The following is an 18,476-nucleotide window of genomic DNA, read 5'->3' on the forward strand; positions in this document are numbered from 1 at the left end:
AATTTATACATAACCTTCACACAATCCCTTCGAACTTTCACAGCATAACCTTAATTTCAATATGTCGCAACTAACGAAATTGAAACAATCGCGTGGTCGAGTAAAAGGCACGTTAACAAGAATAATAAAGTCGATTACAGCTGACATGTCAAAATCAGAGGCGAAGGTTAGAATTTAAAAATGTGAAGAGCTATGGAATTATTTTGAAGAAGTACAAATGAAAATAGAGGAAACAGAGATCACTGATGAAATAGCAGCACTACAGTTTGAAGAGGAATGTTAGGGAGAGCGAGAGCTATTTGAATCTATTTACTTCAGCCCAGTTACACAACTGCAAACGATAATAGATGAAGCAGAGGATGTTCAAAATAATTTACTAGCTCAAATGAACACGGCAGTAAACAACGCCGTTCATCAACAGGAAGTTCCACATCATAACAGAAGAATGCAGAAATTACCAGATATTAAATTACCGGAATTTAACGGCAAATTCACAAAATGGTTGCTTTTTAAGAACAGCTTTGAGTCAACCATTCATAATGATACTCTACTAACAAATATCCAAAAATATCATTATCTGGTCGGTCTTCTGCAGGGCGAGGCACGCAAAGTCATTCAAGGTTTTACCATTTCAATAGAAAACTACACAAGTGCTTGGAACTTGCTTGTAGATTCATATGATAATCAAATGATAATCGAGGCACATCTAGATGAACTTTTCAAGTTTCCTACTGTTTTCAAAAAGAACAAATCTGAATCACTCAGGCAATTACAATTTCATATTCAAACTCACATGGCTTCATTAAAAGCAATGAAGCAACCAGAACAATATTGGGATACATTGGTTATTCATCTAGCAAAGAAGCAGCTGGATTTCACTGAGCAAAGAGACTGGCAGGAAAGGGTGAAAGGCAACACTCCAGAAAAGATGCCAACATTGGATGATTTCTTGAAATTTTTAACTGAGCATTCCCAATCATATATACTGTTAAATCACAAAAAAACAAAGGCATTGAATATGAAGGCAAATCCGAAGGACAAACAACCTAGCAAGAAAGTTATGATGACGACTCAGGCAAACTGTAATCTGTGTGGTGGAAGTCACCCCATTTTCACACGTGAAGAATTAATTAAGCGATCAGTTGAAGACAGAAGAAAACTGCTCTGAGAAAAAGGACAGTGTCATAACTGTTTGAAACCAGGACACATTGCAAGAAATTGCAGAGGGTCAAAATGCAAGAAATGTGGACTTCTTCACAACACACTTTTACATACTGAGGAAGATGACAAATGGAAACAAAATGTTAGAGGAAATCAAGTGTCCATAAACCTGTGTGTCGAATCTCAGCATTCACCTGCTTCACTCAATGTGAGCTTGGCGAAAGGAATAACATCACAAATACTTTTGTCAACAGCTTTAATTGATGTGAAAGATGTTCACGGAAGAAGAATGACATGCCGAGCCTTACTGCTGGATCCGGGATCTCAGTTGAATCTAATAAAAGGAGGTCTCTATAAGAAACTTGGTTTACCGAACGTCAAGACAAACACACAAATCATTGGAGTAGATTGTTCCAAAGTGGAAACAAAAACGATTACCAGAGTACACCTCGCTTCAAGGAATGACGGATTTGAGGTGGAACCAGATTTTCTAGTTTTGGCAACTATAACAGGATGATTGCCACAGCTGGAGATCAAGGACACGATTATTATTCCAAAGGAATTCGCTTGGCAGATCCCACATTCAACAAGCCTGGAGACACAGACATGTTAATTGGTGCCAAGACTTTATTGGAAAATAGTCATAGGTCCACCCAAGAATGAAGCTGAAGGACAACCAGCTCTGCAAAACACCCGATTAGGCTGGATTATAGGCGGTGAAGTTTTTGAGAACAAACAAGGATCAACAACAACATGCATGAAAATTAGCAATCAACAATTATCAGATCAGATGGAAAAATTCTGGAAAAAAGAAGCAATTCCAGAGATTCAACATTACACATCAGAAGAGAGAATATGTAAAAAGACAGTTCACGGACACTGTTTCGAGAGATACAACAGGTAGATTCATCGTAAGGCTCCCTATTAAGCCAGATGTCATCCTCAGAGAATCAAGAATACACGCACTAAACAGACTAGAATCATTAGTCAAGAGATTAAGCAGACACCCTGAACTCAAGACTGCTTATGCAGATTTCATGAATGAATATGAAAAACTAGGACGTATGAGCTTGATTGAAACAAACCAAAATCAAGATGTACCAAATTCGTACTTCATACCCCATCAACCAGTGGTACGTCCAGATAGTGACACCACAAAGGTCAGAGTGGTATTTGATGCCTCGGCAAAAACATCACTCAATGACAAGTTCATGACAGGACCTAATTTACAGCGAGATCTTTTTCACATTGTACTTAGATTTCGCAGCCAGCCATAAGTACGTCATGATGGCAGATGTGGAAAAGATGTTTTGGCAAATCCTCGTCCATCCTGAAGATCGAGCATTCCAGCAGATTTTGTGGAAAGAGGAATCTTCAGCCCCTGTGAGGATCTATCAGTTGAATACAGTAACATATGGAACAGCATCAGCACCTTACCATGCCATGAGATGCCTGAATGAATTGGCTACTCTTCATGAAAATGAATTTCCAGCAGGAGCAAAGGCTATTCGCGATGATTTTTATATGGATGACTGCTTAAGTGGAGGAGACATTCTAGAAGACGTGATGGGGCTACGGCGGCAAATACAAAATATACTCAAGAGTGGTGGAATGCATTTGAGGAAATGGAGGTCCAACAGTAAAGAGATCTTGCAGGATTTGGAGAGCAAAAGTGACGAAGGGACTTTACTGGTTTTAGACAAAGCTGAAGCTAGTTTCTTGGACTCCTCTGGGACTCAGCACAAGATTGCCTTCAGTTTCGAGTTGAGCTGGCAAAGCAGTCACCAAGATCCAAAAGAGAAGTCACCTCCAAAATCGCACAGAGTTTTGATCCACTATGACTCGTGGGTCCAGTACTGATCAAAGGGAAGTTGTTGATGCAACGCTTATGGGTAGATGGATTTGAATGGGATCAGCCATTGTCTCGAGAGTATTATACGTCTTTAGAAAGACTGAACAACATCAGAATTATGAGAAACATAAATCCTGGGAACTGCTCTGGCTCTTTTGATTTGTTTGGATTTAGTGATGCTTCAGAGAAGGCTTTTGGAGCATGCATTTATACAGTTTGTCAAACGCAAAGTGGTCTCTACATTTCCAATTTACTTTGTGCGAAGACGAAAGTAGCTCCTTTAAAAACCATTTCATTGCCAAGACTCGAATTGGAGGCAGCCCTTCTTCTTGCACAACTTGTCAAAAGAACAGTGAGTGCTTTGAAAGAAAAAATTGGTCAGATCAGATTATGGAGTGACAGTACAATTGTTTTGGGATGGATCAACACTGAGCCAAGGCTGCTGAAGACATTTGTGGCAAACAGGATTGCAAAGATTCAAGAAGCCACTGATGCAACCACCTGGAAGCATGTTCCTTCGACTGAAAATCCAGTTGATCTTCGCTCAAGAGGAATTACTTCAGCAGAACTCGAAGATAAAAGGCTGTGGTGGAGTGGACCTCCTTGGCTTCGCACACAACGTCAACAACCAGAGCATTCAGAAGAATTTGAAACAGAACTACCAGAGCTGAAGGTCACAGCAGTTACGTTGACAGCAACATCAACCAGCATGCTACTGAATAAATTCTAGTCATTTCCAAAATTATGCCGTATAGTAGCATATTGTCAAAGATTCATTTATAATTGCAAACTCAAACTGCCAGAAAGGAAAAAGGGTTCACTAGAAATACAAGAAACTTCTAAAGCAGAGAAACAGGTAGTCAAATGGACACAATTAGAAGCATTCCCTCAAGTACTACATTGCTTAATTAATAATCAAGACCTCCCAAAGAAGAGTTCTCTAAAGTCACTCAGTCCGTTTCTAGATAGTGACGGATTGATTAAGGTTGGAGGAAGGCTTAGTTTTTCGGAGCTAACATCAGAACAGACACATCCTGTGCTTCTACCAGCAAATCATCACATCACCAGAATGATCATGGAAAATGAACATCATCGTCTGAAGCATTGTCCCCCAGAGCAACTGCTACATGCAACTCGACGATATTGGCCTATCAGCGGCAGAAGAAAAACGAAAAGTATTGTCAAGAGGTGTCTGAAGTGCTTTTGTTACCATCCTACAGTTCCAGAGGTACGCATGGCAGATTTACCAAAGGAAAGGGTTACGTTAGTTGTTCGACCCTTTGTTACCACAGGAGTGGACTATGCAGGTCCAATATCTGTAAGAGAAAGCCACAGAAGAGGCCGCATTCATACTTACAAGAGTTACGTAGCTGTATTTACATGCTTCAGTACCAAGGCAGTGCATTTGGAGTTAATGTCAGAGCTAACGACCGAAGCTTTCTTAACTGCACTGCAACGCTTATACGCCGAGAAGAGGTTTGTGCATGCAGCTTTTCCCGGATAACGGGAAGAATTTCATTGGAGCAGCCAACGCACTACAAGATATCCAATCCTTTTTGGAAAAGGGGTCAACGACCATTAAACCCCTCACTTGCTCAGCAGCAGATACAGTGGAGTTTCATTCCTCCCCGGTCACCCCACTTTGGGGGATTGTGGGAAGCTGAAACACAAGGAGGCGTGCTAACTTTCGAAGAAACCTACACTATTCTTTGCGATATAGAGGTGGTGGTGGTGATTTTTGTTTTAAGAGGAAGTACAACAAGGTAATCATCCTCTCTGAACAAATAAGTAGAAAAGAAATTTAAAATATAAAACAAATTTATTTATTCAACAAAGGAATTTGGAAACGCAGTACAAAATAAAACAAAAAATAATTATAAAACTAGGCCGAAAGGATTACTAACGTATCAAAAGGGAACGTACGTTCCCTGAGTAACAGTGCACTTGTAATTTATATACCCTTGATAAGTCCACTGTTACACATAAAGCGGATGACGAGATCAGCAGGAGTCGCGTCATCGGCTAGTATGCGTTCGAGTGTTTCCTGCAGGCCGAGGCTCCGTCTTAGGCCAGAGAGATCGGCGCACTCTGTGAGGATGTGGGCCACGGTGAAGTCGGCACCACAAGAACACACTGGGGGGTCTTCCTTAGGAGATAAGAGTGCGTGGATCGTAAATGACCTATCCTCAGCCTGCACAGTACTATGGCCTCTCTCCGTGAAGGTCGGAAAGAGGACCGCCACACGGTAGTTGTCTTCTTAATTGTTCTCAGCTTGTTGGGAGTTCGGATATCTAGCCACTCCGATTCCCAGGACGCCAAGATGGTTCGATGTAGCTGAGAACAAATATCCTTAGCAGGTACATTGACTGGTCTTGGAGGTAAAAGTACAGCTTCCTTTGCAGCTTCATCCGCAAGTTCGTTTCCCGCAATCCCAACGTGGCTTGGAAGCCACGCGAAAGTGATTCTGGTGCCAGCATCCCCTAACCTGGCTAGAAGGTCATGTATCTGCTGTACCAGTGGGTGTTGCGAGAAACAGGATTCAATAGACTGCAGAGAGCTTAACGAATCGGTACACAACAGAAAGTGGCTTCTTTCATCACACAGTGCAAACTGCAGAGCCTCTAAGATGGCGTAAAGCTCTCCAGTATACACGCTACATGCTTTAGGGAGCGAGATCTTCGTGCTCATATCATCAATGACGAAAGAGCAACCAACATTGTCTCCGATTTTAGAACCATCCGTGAAGATAAGTCTCGCAGCCGGATATTGGTGAACCAAGTCCTGGAAATGCCTCCGATAAACGGAGGAATCCGTGTTCACCTTCGGTCCATGGAGCAGATCTAGACGTACATCCGGTCGCGGAACCGACCACGGAGGTACCTCGCTAAGCGTTTGTTCAAGACAACCACCGATATTGATATTCAAATCATGACACAAGCTATCAATCCGAAACCCAACCGGCCGTGTGGCATTCGACCGGTCTTGGCACCTCTGGTGGTATTGGGTGCGAAGGATGCATTGATAGCTTGGATGTAGCGGCATTTCACGAATTTTGGCAGCGTACGTGAGAAGTAACTGCTGCCTCCTTATCCGTAAAGGTGGAACTCCCGCTTCAGCGAGTAGGCTGGGAATGGGGCTAGTACGGAAAGCTCCCGTTGCCAGCCTTACTCCACTATGGTGAATACTGTCCAAAAGGCTCAGCGTAGATTTTGATGCCGAGCCATAAGCCCCTTACTCCCTTGCCAAATGATCCAAATGATTTACAAGTCTTAACACCAGCACATTTTCTTCTAAGTGACTCGATTGTACAACCTGTGCAAAGGGATTTGTTGAGAGAACCTGATAACCGCTTGTCACGTTGGCAGCACTTGCAGAAAATTCGGCAGCGGTTGTGGCAGAGATGGCAGCGAGAATACTTTAGGAATTGCAATAACACGTCAAGTGGCATGATACCAATCGACGTATTGATGTTGATTCTTTGGTGCTATTAATTGAGGACAACATCCCTCCTCTAGATTGGCCCAGAGGTAGGATAGTTCAAGTTCACCTTGGACGAGATGGTGAGGTGAGGGTTGTCACCATTCGGACGGCTGGTGGAACTTTCACCCGAAGCATCAAGAAAATATGTCCTCTTCCCATTGAAGGGATGACAAGGAGAACTGAATTCAAGATTTCCTGTGATACCTTTAACTTTGTGTTATTTTTCATCAAAGATATAATTTCAATATTATTTTCTTTTAATGATAAAAATATGTATGTATAGAGTTTTGTATTAATGCATATGTTAAGAATAAGTATTTTTACAATAGGTGTAAGATGACAATAGTTAGTTGAAAGAACTCCTTTCAAGGGGGGCAAGATGTTATGAAAATCAAAAACAAACAGTGGCATATGGGCAGGCAGACTGCCATATTTTGAAAGTTTTTACAAAATTGTAGAAAATAGGTAGGTTGCAATTGTAACACATTTATATCATCAAAAAAATAAAAGTGTCTATTCTACAGATTAAAAAGTTACTTTAAGATCTATTGAATACTTCTCGCATTACACAAGTTTCCAACAGTATGCCTTTTGCAACAACAAAAAAGTCTGACAACAAAGTCTTACATATAATGAGCTTAAGTGTGGAATACTTTGAAGCATTCAGGGACACTAATGGCCGGTTTCTGGTACACCACAGTTACCTGTGAGTTACCTAAAAGCGCTTGTAACTTTAACTGTGCTTTTAACTTTAATGAGTTTCTGGAAACATAAATCCAGATTTATAAGCCCTGGTAATAAACAGTACCGTTATCGTCGGGTTTAGTACCTCTCGCCATCCAGTAGATGTCTCTACGCGAATGTTTTAAGGTTATTTTGGTGATATCTAGTTACTTTTACTAGCAGAAGTTTTCTACAAAGAAAATTGGTTGGCAAATATGTACACAGTTATCTCAATCATTCTGATTCGGCATAAAATAATATGAAAATATGTACGATCTAACGATGCAAAAATTAGGTATATATTATTTCCCCTTCTTTCTCATTCACAGTATGCAGACATCGTCTTAAATTTCACCTTGATCGTTGTCGTCAGTAAAATTATAAAAATACACCGCAATAACGAAACACATCACTTTTCACTGATCCAGAACACAACAAACGTAAATGAAAATAATCACATAAATGAAACGTGCCGCACACTTTGGAACCTATCATTCCGGCACTGAAGTTCTGCACTGATGGTGCGATATCCATCTGTTCTCCCTGCAACAGTTGCAGATTTTTTTTACACTGACCACGCAACATGCATTGACAAAAATACGTAACTGCTGACGTGAAGTCAACTTGAGAATTTCAATCGAACGTAGCGAGCTAACCCTGACTCAGAGTGTGAAGTGTGTTGAAACAGATAAGAAGTTAACATAAACTACAGCTCCCTGGAAGATTTTTAATTAAAGTCCAGATGTTTTATGTTTATTAGGAGTCTGAGACCTCACGTCACCGGTTAAAGAATATAATAGCATTTTAAAAAAGCAATGAAAAATCGTTATTTATTATTCAGCAGGTTTATAATAAATGCATACCGGTACCTATGATATTTATTATTTAGTACAAATGTAAATATTAATGGTAAATACTCCATAATTTCAGATTGGGTGTTCACTTACTGTTGGTGGGACTCATGATTCAAAGCCTGACGAAAGAGATCTTAACATTACATCTACACTGAAGGATCAATTAGAGCGTGATGAAAATCCGTTTGACTCCAGTTCTATTTTATTTGACGATTCATTTCCCGTATTGGAAGATATATCTACAGTAGAGGCGTCATGCTTCGAGGAGATTGTAACCTCTAAACAGCTGGGGCAGATGACACCATACAAGTGGAATCAGTAACTAAAGCCAAGTGATAACATGGAAGTAAACGTACTAACGAAATATTGTTGAGTCCAGCACGCCCAAGTACGTTAAATCTACAATGAATGACTGTAAATATATTATAACCAGTTCATTACCACTTTCGAATGTTTACGAAACTAATACAAGACCTTGTACGAAACGGTGTGGAGTGGCGCCTCATAGCGCTATTTGTTGGAATCAGTTCTAACATAGAGGTAACTACAGCACTAGCTGCAGTTACCAGTCGTTGCGGAGATAACTGTGAAAAAACCGATAACTGTTGTTTCGGAAACACATTTCAAACGTATCACCATGTTAAGTCACTGATAACTACGCATCTACAGATAACTGCCATTCCAGAAACCGGCCATAAGTGCTTCAGAACACATTGGACTCCACCAGCAAGAGACTTTGCAAGTGCGTCCAAATCACCAGAAGTACCCGACGAATGTGAATCATTCCCTATTATCGCTTGCATCACTTCCTTCTAAAATAAAGAAAACAATATTTCTAATTTATTTCTGAATAAATCTCCAGTCATATGAAGATCATGAAACATTAGCTAAATAAACTATAAAGTGCAAAATCAAACTTGGGTATAATATGATAAAATCAGGATCTAGGTCTGAATCATCTACCTCTTCATATGAGCCACTGTCATCAAAAATCTCTTCTAACATCTCTACAATTCTGCTCTCATTCAATTATCTACTCATGACAGCAGAAACAAATCACAGTCTAAACACTTCGCACAATGTAAACAAAACTCTGAAAGCGTGCAGCTTGAGCAGCTGGAAGCAAGGAGTGTAAAAGCGAACGCGTGCAAAAGTAAGCTGCTATTAAGTTTGAAAAAAACGACAGAGGACACGAGCGCACGGTATAGCTGCTATAAAAGTTGTATTAAGTGGTATATATAGCTTCCGCCAGATTCTCGTTCTGGCTGTGCTGACAATGTAATAAATACACAGGCCTGAGTTAGCCTCGGGCGTTGTCAGTCTGTTCTGTTACCCCACCCTGATACACGCTCGGTCTCCAATATGTTAAAAGAAGAAACTAATGTTACCTTCTTGGAGAAGGTCGGTTAAACTCTCGTCGCTCTCTGCTTCTGGGAGGAGGAGACATACCCCGTCCTCCACCTCCCTGTGATTCCAAACGCCTCCTGCGATCAGGTGAACGGCCCCGACTTCGAAATGCAGGTGAACGATGTGATATGCGAGGTGGAGGTGGGGGTGAACTCCTTCGGCTGGGAGATCGAGGTGGCATTGTCTTCATTGTAGCTACCCTGAAACATAAAATATAGACAATATTTACACACTTACACAATATGATTTCAAGGAAAAAGTAGTTGAAGTGCTAAGAATACACTGTGTGGTCTAACAAAATCATGACTGACAAATTGTTACAGATGTGCAATAAAATATGGAGCACACATAACTAGCCAACTGAGGGTATGGATTCAATACACAGTACATCCCATGACACAAAAAGGAATAAAAACAATATTGTGCAAAATGGTGAATCATTTTGCTCATAAACTATGCTAGCAAGAGCGATTAAAATTCAAAGGGAGTGCAATATATACAATAATAAAACACAATTTTTCTCAAAAGCACATTGTTTTATTGAGGATTCAAATACACCATGTTATTCACCAATTCTTTTGCTAGAATACCCTATTTTTCAAAATCTCTGTTCAATACTATGGCCTTACACCGCCGTAATGTGAGAGCCCGTATGCCTGCATGGTTACATGTCATAAACCTCATTTTAGGTCCGTATTGAAAAATTTTTAACAGTTCAACAATAATAAAGGTGTTTCAATTTATTCCACCTATTCAATACTTATATTTTCACTTATAGTTGTTGTTACATAATTAAATTCTTAGTTACATGGGACATGTTTCGCCCTCAATTAAGGGCATCTTCAGCCTAAATACAATAATCAAAAATACAACTAAATTAAAAGTGGAAGTTAAATACAATCATCAAAAATACAACTAAAATAAGAAGTGGAAGTTAAAAGTTTAGTCTGTTATTAAAATTCGGAACAATAAAAATGTGAAAAATGATAAAATAAAAAGATGCTAATGGAAAACTGTCTTATGATTAAACTATAATCTTGTCGGAGACTAAAACTTCTATTAAAATTCTAATTAAAACAGTTCATATAAAATATTGGAAAATCAAAGTGGTAGTAATAAAAAGCCAACGACATGAGGGCGTGTACACAAGCATAAACTTGATTGTCATGAATACAATCTTTTCAAGGCCGCTGATGAAATTCGTAGCAAGTAAGGCAGAAGCGTCTATTGAAAAATTGTAAGAGGCCGTTAGCACCGGTAGGTAATAAAATGGCTGAATCCTTGCCAGAAAATGTCAACAGATGCAGAAATAAGTTTTCTGTAAGAGAAGGAAAAGAAGAAATAAGAAATTGAACGTAAGGAGAGAATTCAGTCTTACATAATTTTGAAACAGATGAGGACTTACATGTAAGTGGAAGTTGTTATTTGTTAACTACTGTTGAGTTGGTTGCTGCCCGTCTGTTGGCTCTGAGTCTGGCGTTATAACTGTGCTGCAGAGGCGGTAGTGAACTCGGAGGGGAAGGAATAGGGGAGTGCGGAAGGGAGGAGAGGATGGGTGGAGTCAAATGTGACGAGGCTGACAAAGGGGCGGAGTCAACTGCATTGCTGGAAGTAGGCCTAATATCTGTAGGTATGGGAGGAGTATTAGGGTTTGAAGAATTAAATATATTAGGTATCCTAAATTTATTCGAACTAACTGACTTTAATAATTCCGGCATTAATTCATGTAGCATACTTTTATTGTCCGTGGTTTCATTGAGATTCTTTTGCTTATTGTACGTCTGATCTAAATAGATGTATAAACTTTCTAATTCGTTCAGCATTCTTCCTTTTTGTATGTTTCTAATTATCGCTAAGTCTTTCTCTATGGATTCAAATCTGTGACCAGTCTCCCTCATATGCAAACTCATCGCTGAGTATTTCCTATGTTTTTCCGCGTTATCAACAAATTAATCAATAAAATTAAGAACAAATTATCTACGAATCTGATACCAGAAAAGACCAAAAAAACTGAGTATGCTACATTCACTTTTAATAATCCAGCTATACACCAGATTACTAGCGTATTCAAGAAACATAATTTTAATATAGCTTTTAGAACTACTAATACTAACCAGTCCATATTCTTTAATCATAAAAAAGTTAATTATGATAAGAATCGTTATTTAGGATCGGGAGTATACAGACTTAAATGTACTCAGTGTAATTTTTCCAACATATGAAAAACAATCTAGTGAATTCTTCTACTTCCATTTTACTAAGATTACTGTGTTTACAAATATTATCATGAATGATATTAAGAGTTTTATCTGTCGGAATATTCGGGAACATATTCACTACGTCATACGAACACATCATCTGGTTTGGAAGTACGCCAAATCCAAGCAAAATGTCACACAAGTCAATGGAATTTCTTAATGGTTGTTTATTATTAAAAGTGTAATGTCTTTTCAAAAAATTGTGAATGTATTTGGAGACTTTATACGTGGGAGAATTACGGCAATTGATAATCGGACGAATCGGAATATCTTTTTTATGTATTTTGGGCATAGCTCTAGTTTCCGGGAGCCTAGGATTCATATTGACAAGTTTTAATTGTTCTTGTTCAGTAAAGAGAGATGTGGATCTTTTAAGTAAGGCTTTTAAGTTGCGTTGAATTTTAGCTAGCGGATTTTTTGTTACTAATGTGTATTTGTTATTATCAAAAAATTCTTCAGTTTTCTTGATATATGTATCTTTATCCATCAAAACGATCGCACCCCCCTTGTCAGCCTTGGTTACTATAATATTGTTATCTTCAATTTTCGATTTCATGTTTTTTATTGTTTTCTGTTGTTTGGGATCAAAATTGGAATAAATTTCTTTAGCCAGTCTGGGTAATTTCTTCTTTAACTCCAATCTTACTTCGTCTTGTACATCGCGTGGGAGTTTTGATATGTTCGCCTCCGCTTCTGCAACTGTGTTAATGATATCTATTTCTCTATCTTTATTAGGCCAATTGTATTTTGGACCCCTTTTAAGTAGGTCATTCTCTCCTTCCGTAAATTTTACCTTGGTCAAGTTAACTACCGTGGGAGTAACATTGTCCGATGGGCCCTTAATTTGTTCTTGTTTCGTTTGTTTACTACGACGTATTTGTGTGTCTATTAAATGATTCAATTTCTTATTCAATGTATCCTGTTTCTTACTAAGTGCGTATGTTAATTTGTGTTCCATGTGTTGATAAAAAGACTGCCATTCTAATGGGGCTAAATCCTGAGTCACCGCTAAGTGAACGTTATATAATTGCAAATTGCAATTGCTTTTTATTACTACCACTTTGATTTTCCAATATTTTATATGAACTGTTTTAATTAGAATTTTAATAGAAGTTTTAGTCTCCGACAAGATTATAGTTTAATCATAAGACAGTTTTCCATTAGCATCTTTTTATTTTATCATTTTTCACATTTTTATTGTTCCGAATTTTAATAACAGACTAAACTTTTAACTTCCACTTCTTATTTTAGTTGTATTTTTGATGATTGTATTTAACTTCCACTTTTAATTTAGTTGTATTTTTGATTATTGTATTTAGGCTGAAGATGCCCTTAATTGAGGGCGAAACATGTCCCATGTAACTAAGAATTTAATTATGTAACAACAACTATAAGTGAAAATATAAGTATTGAATAGGTGGAATAAATTGAAACACCTTTATTATTGTTGAACTGTTAAAAATTTTTCAATACGGACCTAAAATGAGGTTTATGACATGTAATGTGACAGCCAACCAGGCAAAATGTAGATTAAATAAGTTTCTCAATCTGAAAATGAAGATTTGTAAGTTAGGAAAAGATTTAGCTTTTCTTAAACAATGTCTGAGACTAAAACTTGTACCTACGTTTCTTAAATCAACACAACGTAAGAACATAAGCAATCCAAGCCATAATGTAACCCAAAATAAGGTAAATGAATTATGGCTTAAAAATGAAATCAAGGCATATTACAGGAAGAAATCCAAATTGAATTTGCAATTATATAACGTTCACTTAGCGGTGACTCAGGATTTAGCCGCATTAGAATGGCAGTCTTTTTATCAACACATGGAACACAAATTAACATACGCACTTAGTAAGAAACAGGATACATTGAATAAGAAATTGAATCATTTAATAGACACACAAATACGTCGTAGTAAACAAACGAAACAAGAACAAATTAAGGGCCCATCGGACAATGTTACTCCCACGGTAGTTAACTTGACCAAGGTAAAATTTACGGAAGGAGAGAATGACCTACTTAAAAGGGGTCCAAAATACAATTGGCCTAATAAAGATAGAGAAATAGATATCATTAACACAGTTGCAGATGCGGAGGCGAACATATCAAAACTCCCACGCGATGTACAAGACGAAGTAAGATTGGAGTTAAAGAAGAAATTACCCAGACTGGCTAAAGAAATTTATTCCAATTTTGATCCCAAACAACAGAAAACAATAAAAAACATGAAATCGAAAATTGAAGATAACAATATTATAGTAACCAAGGCTGACAAGGGGGGTGCGATCGTTTTGATGGATAAAGATACATATATCAAGAAAACTGAAGAATTTTTTGATAATAACAAATACACATTAGTAACAAAAAATCCGCTAGCTAAAATTCAACGCAACTTAAAAGCCTTACTTAAAAGATCCACATCTCTCTTTACTGAACAAGAACAATTAAAACTTGTCAATATGAATCCTAGGCTCCCGGAAACTAGAGCTATGCCCAAAATACATAAAAAAGATATTCCGATTCGTCCGATTATCAATTGCCGTAATTCTCCCACGTATAAAGTCTCCAAATACATTCACAATTTTTTGAAAAGACATTACACTTTTAATAATAAACAACCATTAAGAAATTCCATTGACTTGTGTGACATTTTGCTTGGATTTGGCGTACTTCCAAACCAGATGATGTGTTCGTATGACGTAGTGAATATGTTCCCGAATATTCCGACAGATAAAACTCTTAATATCATTCATGATAATATTTGTAAACACAGTAATCTTAGTAAAATGGAAGTAGAAGAATTCACTAGATTGTTAAAGTTCGTATTAGACAATAATTACTTCACATTTAACAATAATATTTATAAACAGAATGGATTAGCAATGGGTGACCCAATATCGGGCATCCTTGCCGACATATTTATGGATTCAATCGAACACAATGAAATAATAGCAAAAATTAAAGGAATAGATTTATGGTTGAGATATGTAGATGATACATTTGTAATCATAAACAAAGATGTCACTAATAGTCAAGAAATCTTAAATAAATTAAATGAAATCGAACCTAATTTGAAATTCACGAGAGAGGACGAAGTCGATAACTCATTGAATTTTCTAGATATAACAGTTACGCGTAAGGTTAACACTTTTGATTTCCAAATATTTAGAAAACCGACACAATCATCTACAACTATAAACAATTCCTCTTTACACCCGAGTTCACATAAACAAGCATCTTTTCACAGTCTAATTTATAGAGCACTTAGAATCCCTCTATCTCCCAAGAATTTGAAGAAAGAATTAAATTATATTAGATACCTCGCTAAACAAAATGGTTTCAAAATAGAAATGATCAACAAATTAATCAATAAAATTAAGAACAAATTATCTACGAATCTGATACCAGAAAAGACCAAAAAAACTGAGTATGCTACATTCACTTTTAATAATCCAGCTATACACCAGATTACTAGCGTATTCAAGAAACATAATTTTAATATAGCTTTTAGAACTACTAATACTAACCAGTCCATATTCTTTAATCATAAAAAAGTTAATTATGATAAGAATCGTTATTTAGGATCGGGAGTATACAGACTTAAATGTACTCAGTGTAATTTTTCATATGTTGGACAGACTGGGAGAAATTTTATGACAAGATATATGGAACATGTTAACGCGGAAAAACATAGGAAATACTCAGCGATGAGTTTGCATATGAGGGAGACTGGTCACAGATTTGAATCCATAGAGAAAGACTTAGCGATAATTAGAAACATACAAAAAGGAAGAATGCTGAACGAATTAGAAAGTTTATACATCTATTTAGATCAGACGTACAATAAGCAAAAGAATCTCAATGAAACCACGGACAATAAAAGTATGCTACATGAATTAATGCCGGAATTATTAAAGTCAGTTAGTTCGAATAAATTTAGGATACCTAATATATTTAATTCTTCAAACCCTAATACTCCTCCCATACCTACAGATATTAGGCCTACTTCCAGCAATGCAGTTGACTCCGCCCCTTTGTCAGCCTCGTCACATTTGACTCCACCCATCCTCTCCTCCCTTCCGCACTCCCCTATTCCTTCCCCTCCGAGTTCACTACCGCCTCTGCAGCACAGTTATAACACCAGACTCAGAGCCAACAGACGGGCAGCAACCAACTCAACAGTAGTTAACAAATAACAACTTCCACTTACATGTAAGTCCTCATCTGTTTCAAAATTATGTAAGACTGAATTCTCTCCTTACGTTCAATTTCTTATTTCTTCTTTTCCTTCTCTTACAGAAAACTTATTTCTGCATCTGTTGACATTTTCTGGCAAGGATTCAGCCATTTTATTACCTACCGGTGCTAACGGCCTCTTACAATTTTTCAATAGACGCTTCTGCCTTACTTGCTACGAATTTCATCAGCGGCCTTGAAAAGATTGTATTCATGACAATCAAGTTTATGCTTGTGTACACGCCCTCATGTCGTTGGCTTTTTATTACTACCACTTTGATTTTCCAATATTTTATATGAACTGTTTTAATTAGAATTTTAATAGAAGTTTTAGTCTCCGACAAGATTATAGTTTAATCATAAGACAGTTTTCCATTAGCATCTTTTTATTTTATCATTTTTCACATTTTTATTGTTCCGAATTTTAATAACAGACTAAACTTTTAACTTCCACTTCTTATTTTAGTTGTATTTTTGATGATTGTATTTAACTTCCACGTTTAATTTAGTTGTATTTTTGATTATTGTATTTAGGCTGAAGATGCCCTTAATTGAGGGCGAAACATGTCCCATGTAACTAAGAATTTAATTATGTAACAACAACTATAAGTGAAAATATAAGTATTGAATAGGTGGAATAAATTGAAACACCTTTATTATTGTTGAACTGCCTGCATGGTACCACTCAACTGGCCGATGTTGGAGTCAACGTCGTGCTGCATAGATAACTTCCCCATCATCCACGTAGTGTTTCCCGCAGAGTGCATCCTTCATTGGAACAAACAGATGGAAGTCAGAAGGCGCGAGATTTGGGCTGTAGGGTGGAGGAGGAACAACAGTCCAGATCAGACAGGTTTGTTCAACCTTGTAGTGATGATGAAACCCTCGCCCATCGACTCACTGTGCTTGTGTCCACTGCCAGGTCTCCATAGGCATTCTGCAAGTGCCTATGAATATCCGTGCCCAGGTTTTCTGCCAAAAGAAACACAATAACTGCTCTCTGTTTGATACGTACCTCCGTTACAGATGCCAATTTGAAGGCTAGTTATAGCGCTGCCGCCTTTAGGAAATTAATGAAACTCTACGAGACGAAGCAGGAATATTCAATAATGTCCCAGACAAAATTCAAATTTTTCAAAAACGAAATTGGCCAAGAAATAAAATGTGTCGCATTATATATTGAATGCCCCTCGTATTATCTACTCGTCGTGAATGACCTCCAGCGCCATCTAAAAATTAGGACTGGAACTACCTGAAGCTACCTACAGATTGAAATCATAAGTCCCATTAGACACGAGTTCTAAAAATGTGCTTTCTTCGTGTTGGAGGTTGGATCGTGAAGATGGAATAGATAGGCTTCCATTTTTGCACTGATGAGACATAAAAGTTACTCAGTGTTGTCGTCAAACCAGTCTTGTCTCTTCTGCTTTACAAAACCAATGGTTTCCTCAGCTAACTTTGTGATTATCTTCGGCAAAGTGGCCCTTTCTTGCTAAAACGTCATTTGTGCTAACTGGATTAAATTTTAGTTGTACATTGTTCATATTCTGAAACTCTGTGGCAAGGCATTCATCCTGAAGTTTAAACGTACTAAACTATCTCCTGGTCAAGATTTGGAGATGCACAGGCAATTTAGGGCGTATGGATATTCTGATTTGACAAGGAGTTTGTGATCAGTCCAACAATAATCAATATTTCTTGCTGTTCTGGCAATAAGTACATCCTTATCACAATGCTGTGTAATGACATAATCAAAAATGTGCCAATGCTTGGATCGAGGATGCATACATGTGATCCTGAAGCGGTTAGGCAGAAGTCCATTTGTGCTACAATTACAACTCCTTTTTTACCCATCACATTTTTACATAATCGATTATCTCTCCCAACTATGGCATTGAAATCACCAAAGAGTAACAGCTTATCTGAAGACGGTAACTTGGTGATGGTTATGCTCAGCTGATAGTAGAACTCATCGTTTACATCATCAGCAGCATCTAAGATTAGAGATTGGTGGATATGAGTGTCATGAAGGTATCTCCTGAGAGTGGAATGCGGCGAGTCATAACTCTCGCTGATTGCAGTGGGAGTCAGTAATTTTGCCTTCCATGGACAGTCTGGTTTCACTCAAAGCAGCAACATCAAGAGAGCTCATGGATAACAAGAGCTGTTCTCTCATGCCTGTCATTATCTGACACATCAAGTTGAGTTCTCATATTCCATGTTCCAATTTTCAGAACTTGAGTCTTTCCTGCTTTTGATTTCTGACCCATTGGGTGTGGCTGCCCAGCCGGACATAAGATGTGACTTCCGATGTTTAGCCCAACTTTTCTAGGGCAGCGGTAATCCTACACACGCCTGCCCAAACACAGATGTAGGACCAAATTCCTGAGTAGTCACACGGTCACAGGGAGATGATCATCACAGATCTGCTGCCAAGTGCAGACACACAGTAGGGGCTTCCCGTTTCACCCGTAACCTGCCCCGACCATCCATATCCCACC

General features: G+C 38.0%; 1 protein-coding gene across 3 annotated transcripts in view; it reads right to left on the reverse strand.

Annotated features, from left to right (window-relative positions):
• LOC136877271 (serine/arginine repetitive matrix protein 1) overlaps window positions 1-18,476 on the reverse strand; it is a 371,265-nt gene that overhangs the window by 332,114 nt on the left and 20,675 nt on the right. For all 3 annotated transcript variants that reach the window (XM_067151182.2, XM_067151181.2, XM_067151183.2), the window contains exon 2: window positions 9,459-9,677. In XM_067151182.2, the coding sequence (XP_067007283.1) occupies window positions 9,459-9,667 (209 nt within the window). In that variant the 5' untranslated portion in view covers window positions 9,668-9,677. The remainder of the gene's footprint in view (window positions 1-9,458; window positions 9,678-18,476) is intronic.

This window comes from Anabrus simplex, chromosome 7, assembly GCF_040414725.1.
Source record: "Anabrus simplex isolate iqAnaSimp1 chromosome 7, ASM4041472v1, whole genome shotgun sequence".
Classification (NCBI taxonomy): Eukaryota; Metazoa; Arthropoda; class Insecta; order Orthoptera; family Tettigoniidae; genus Anabrus; species Anabrus simplex.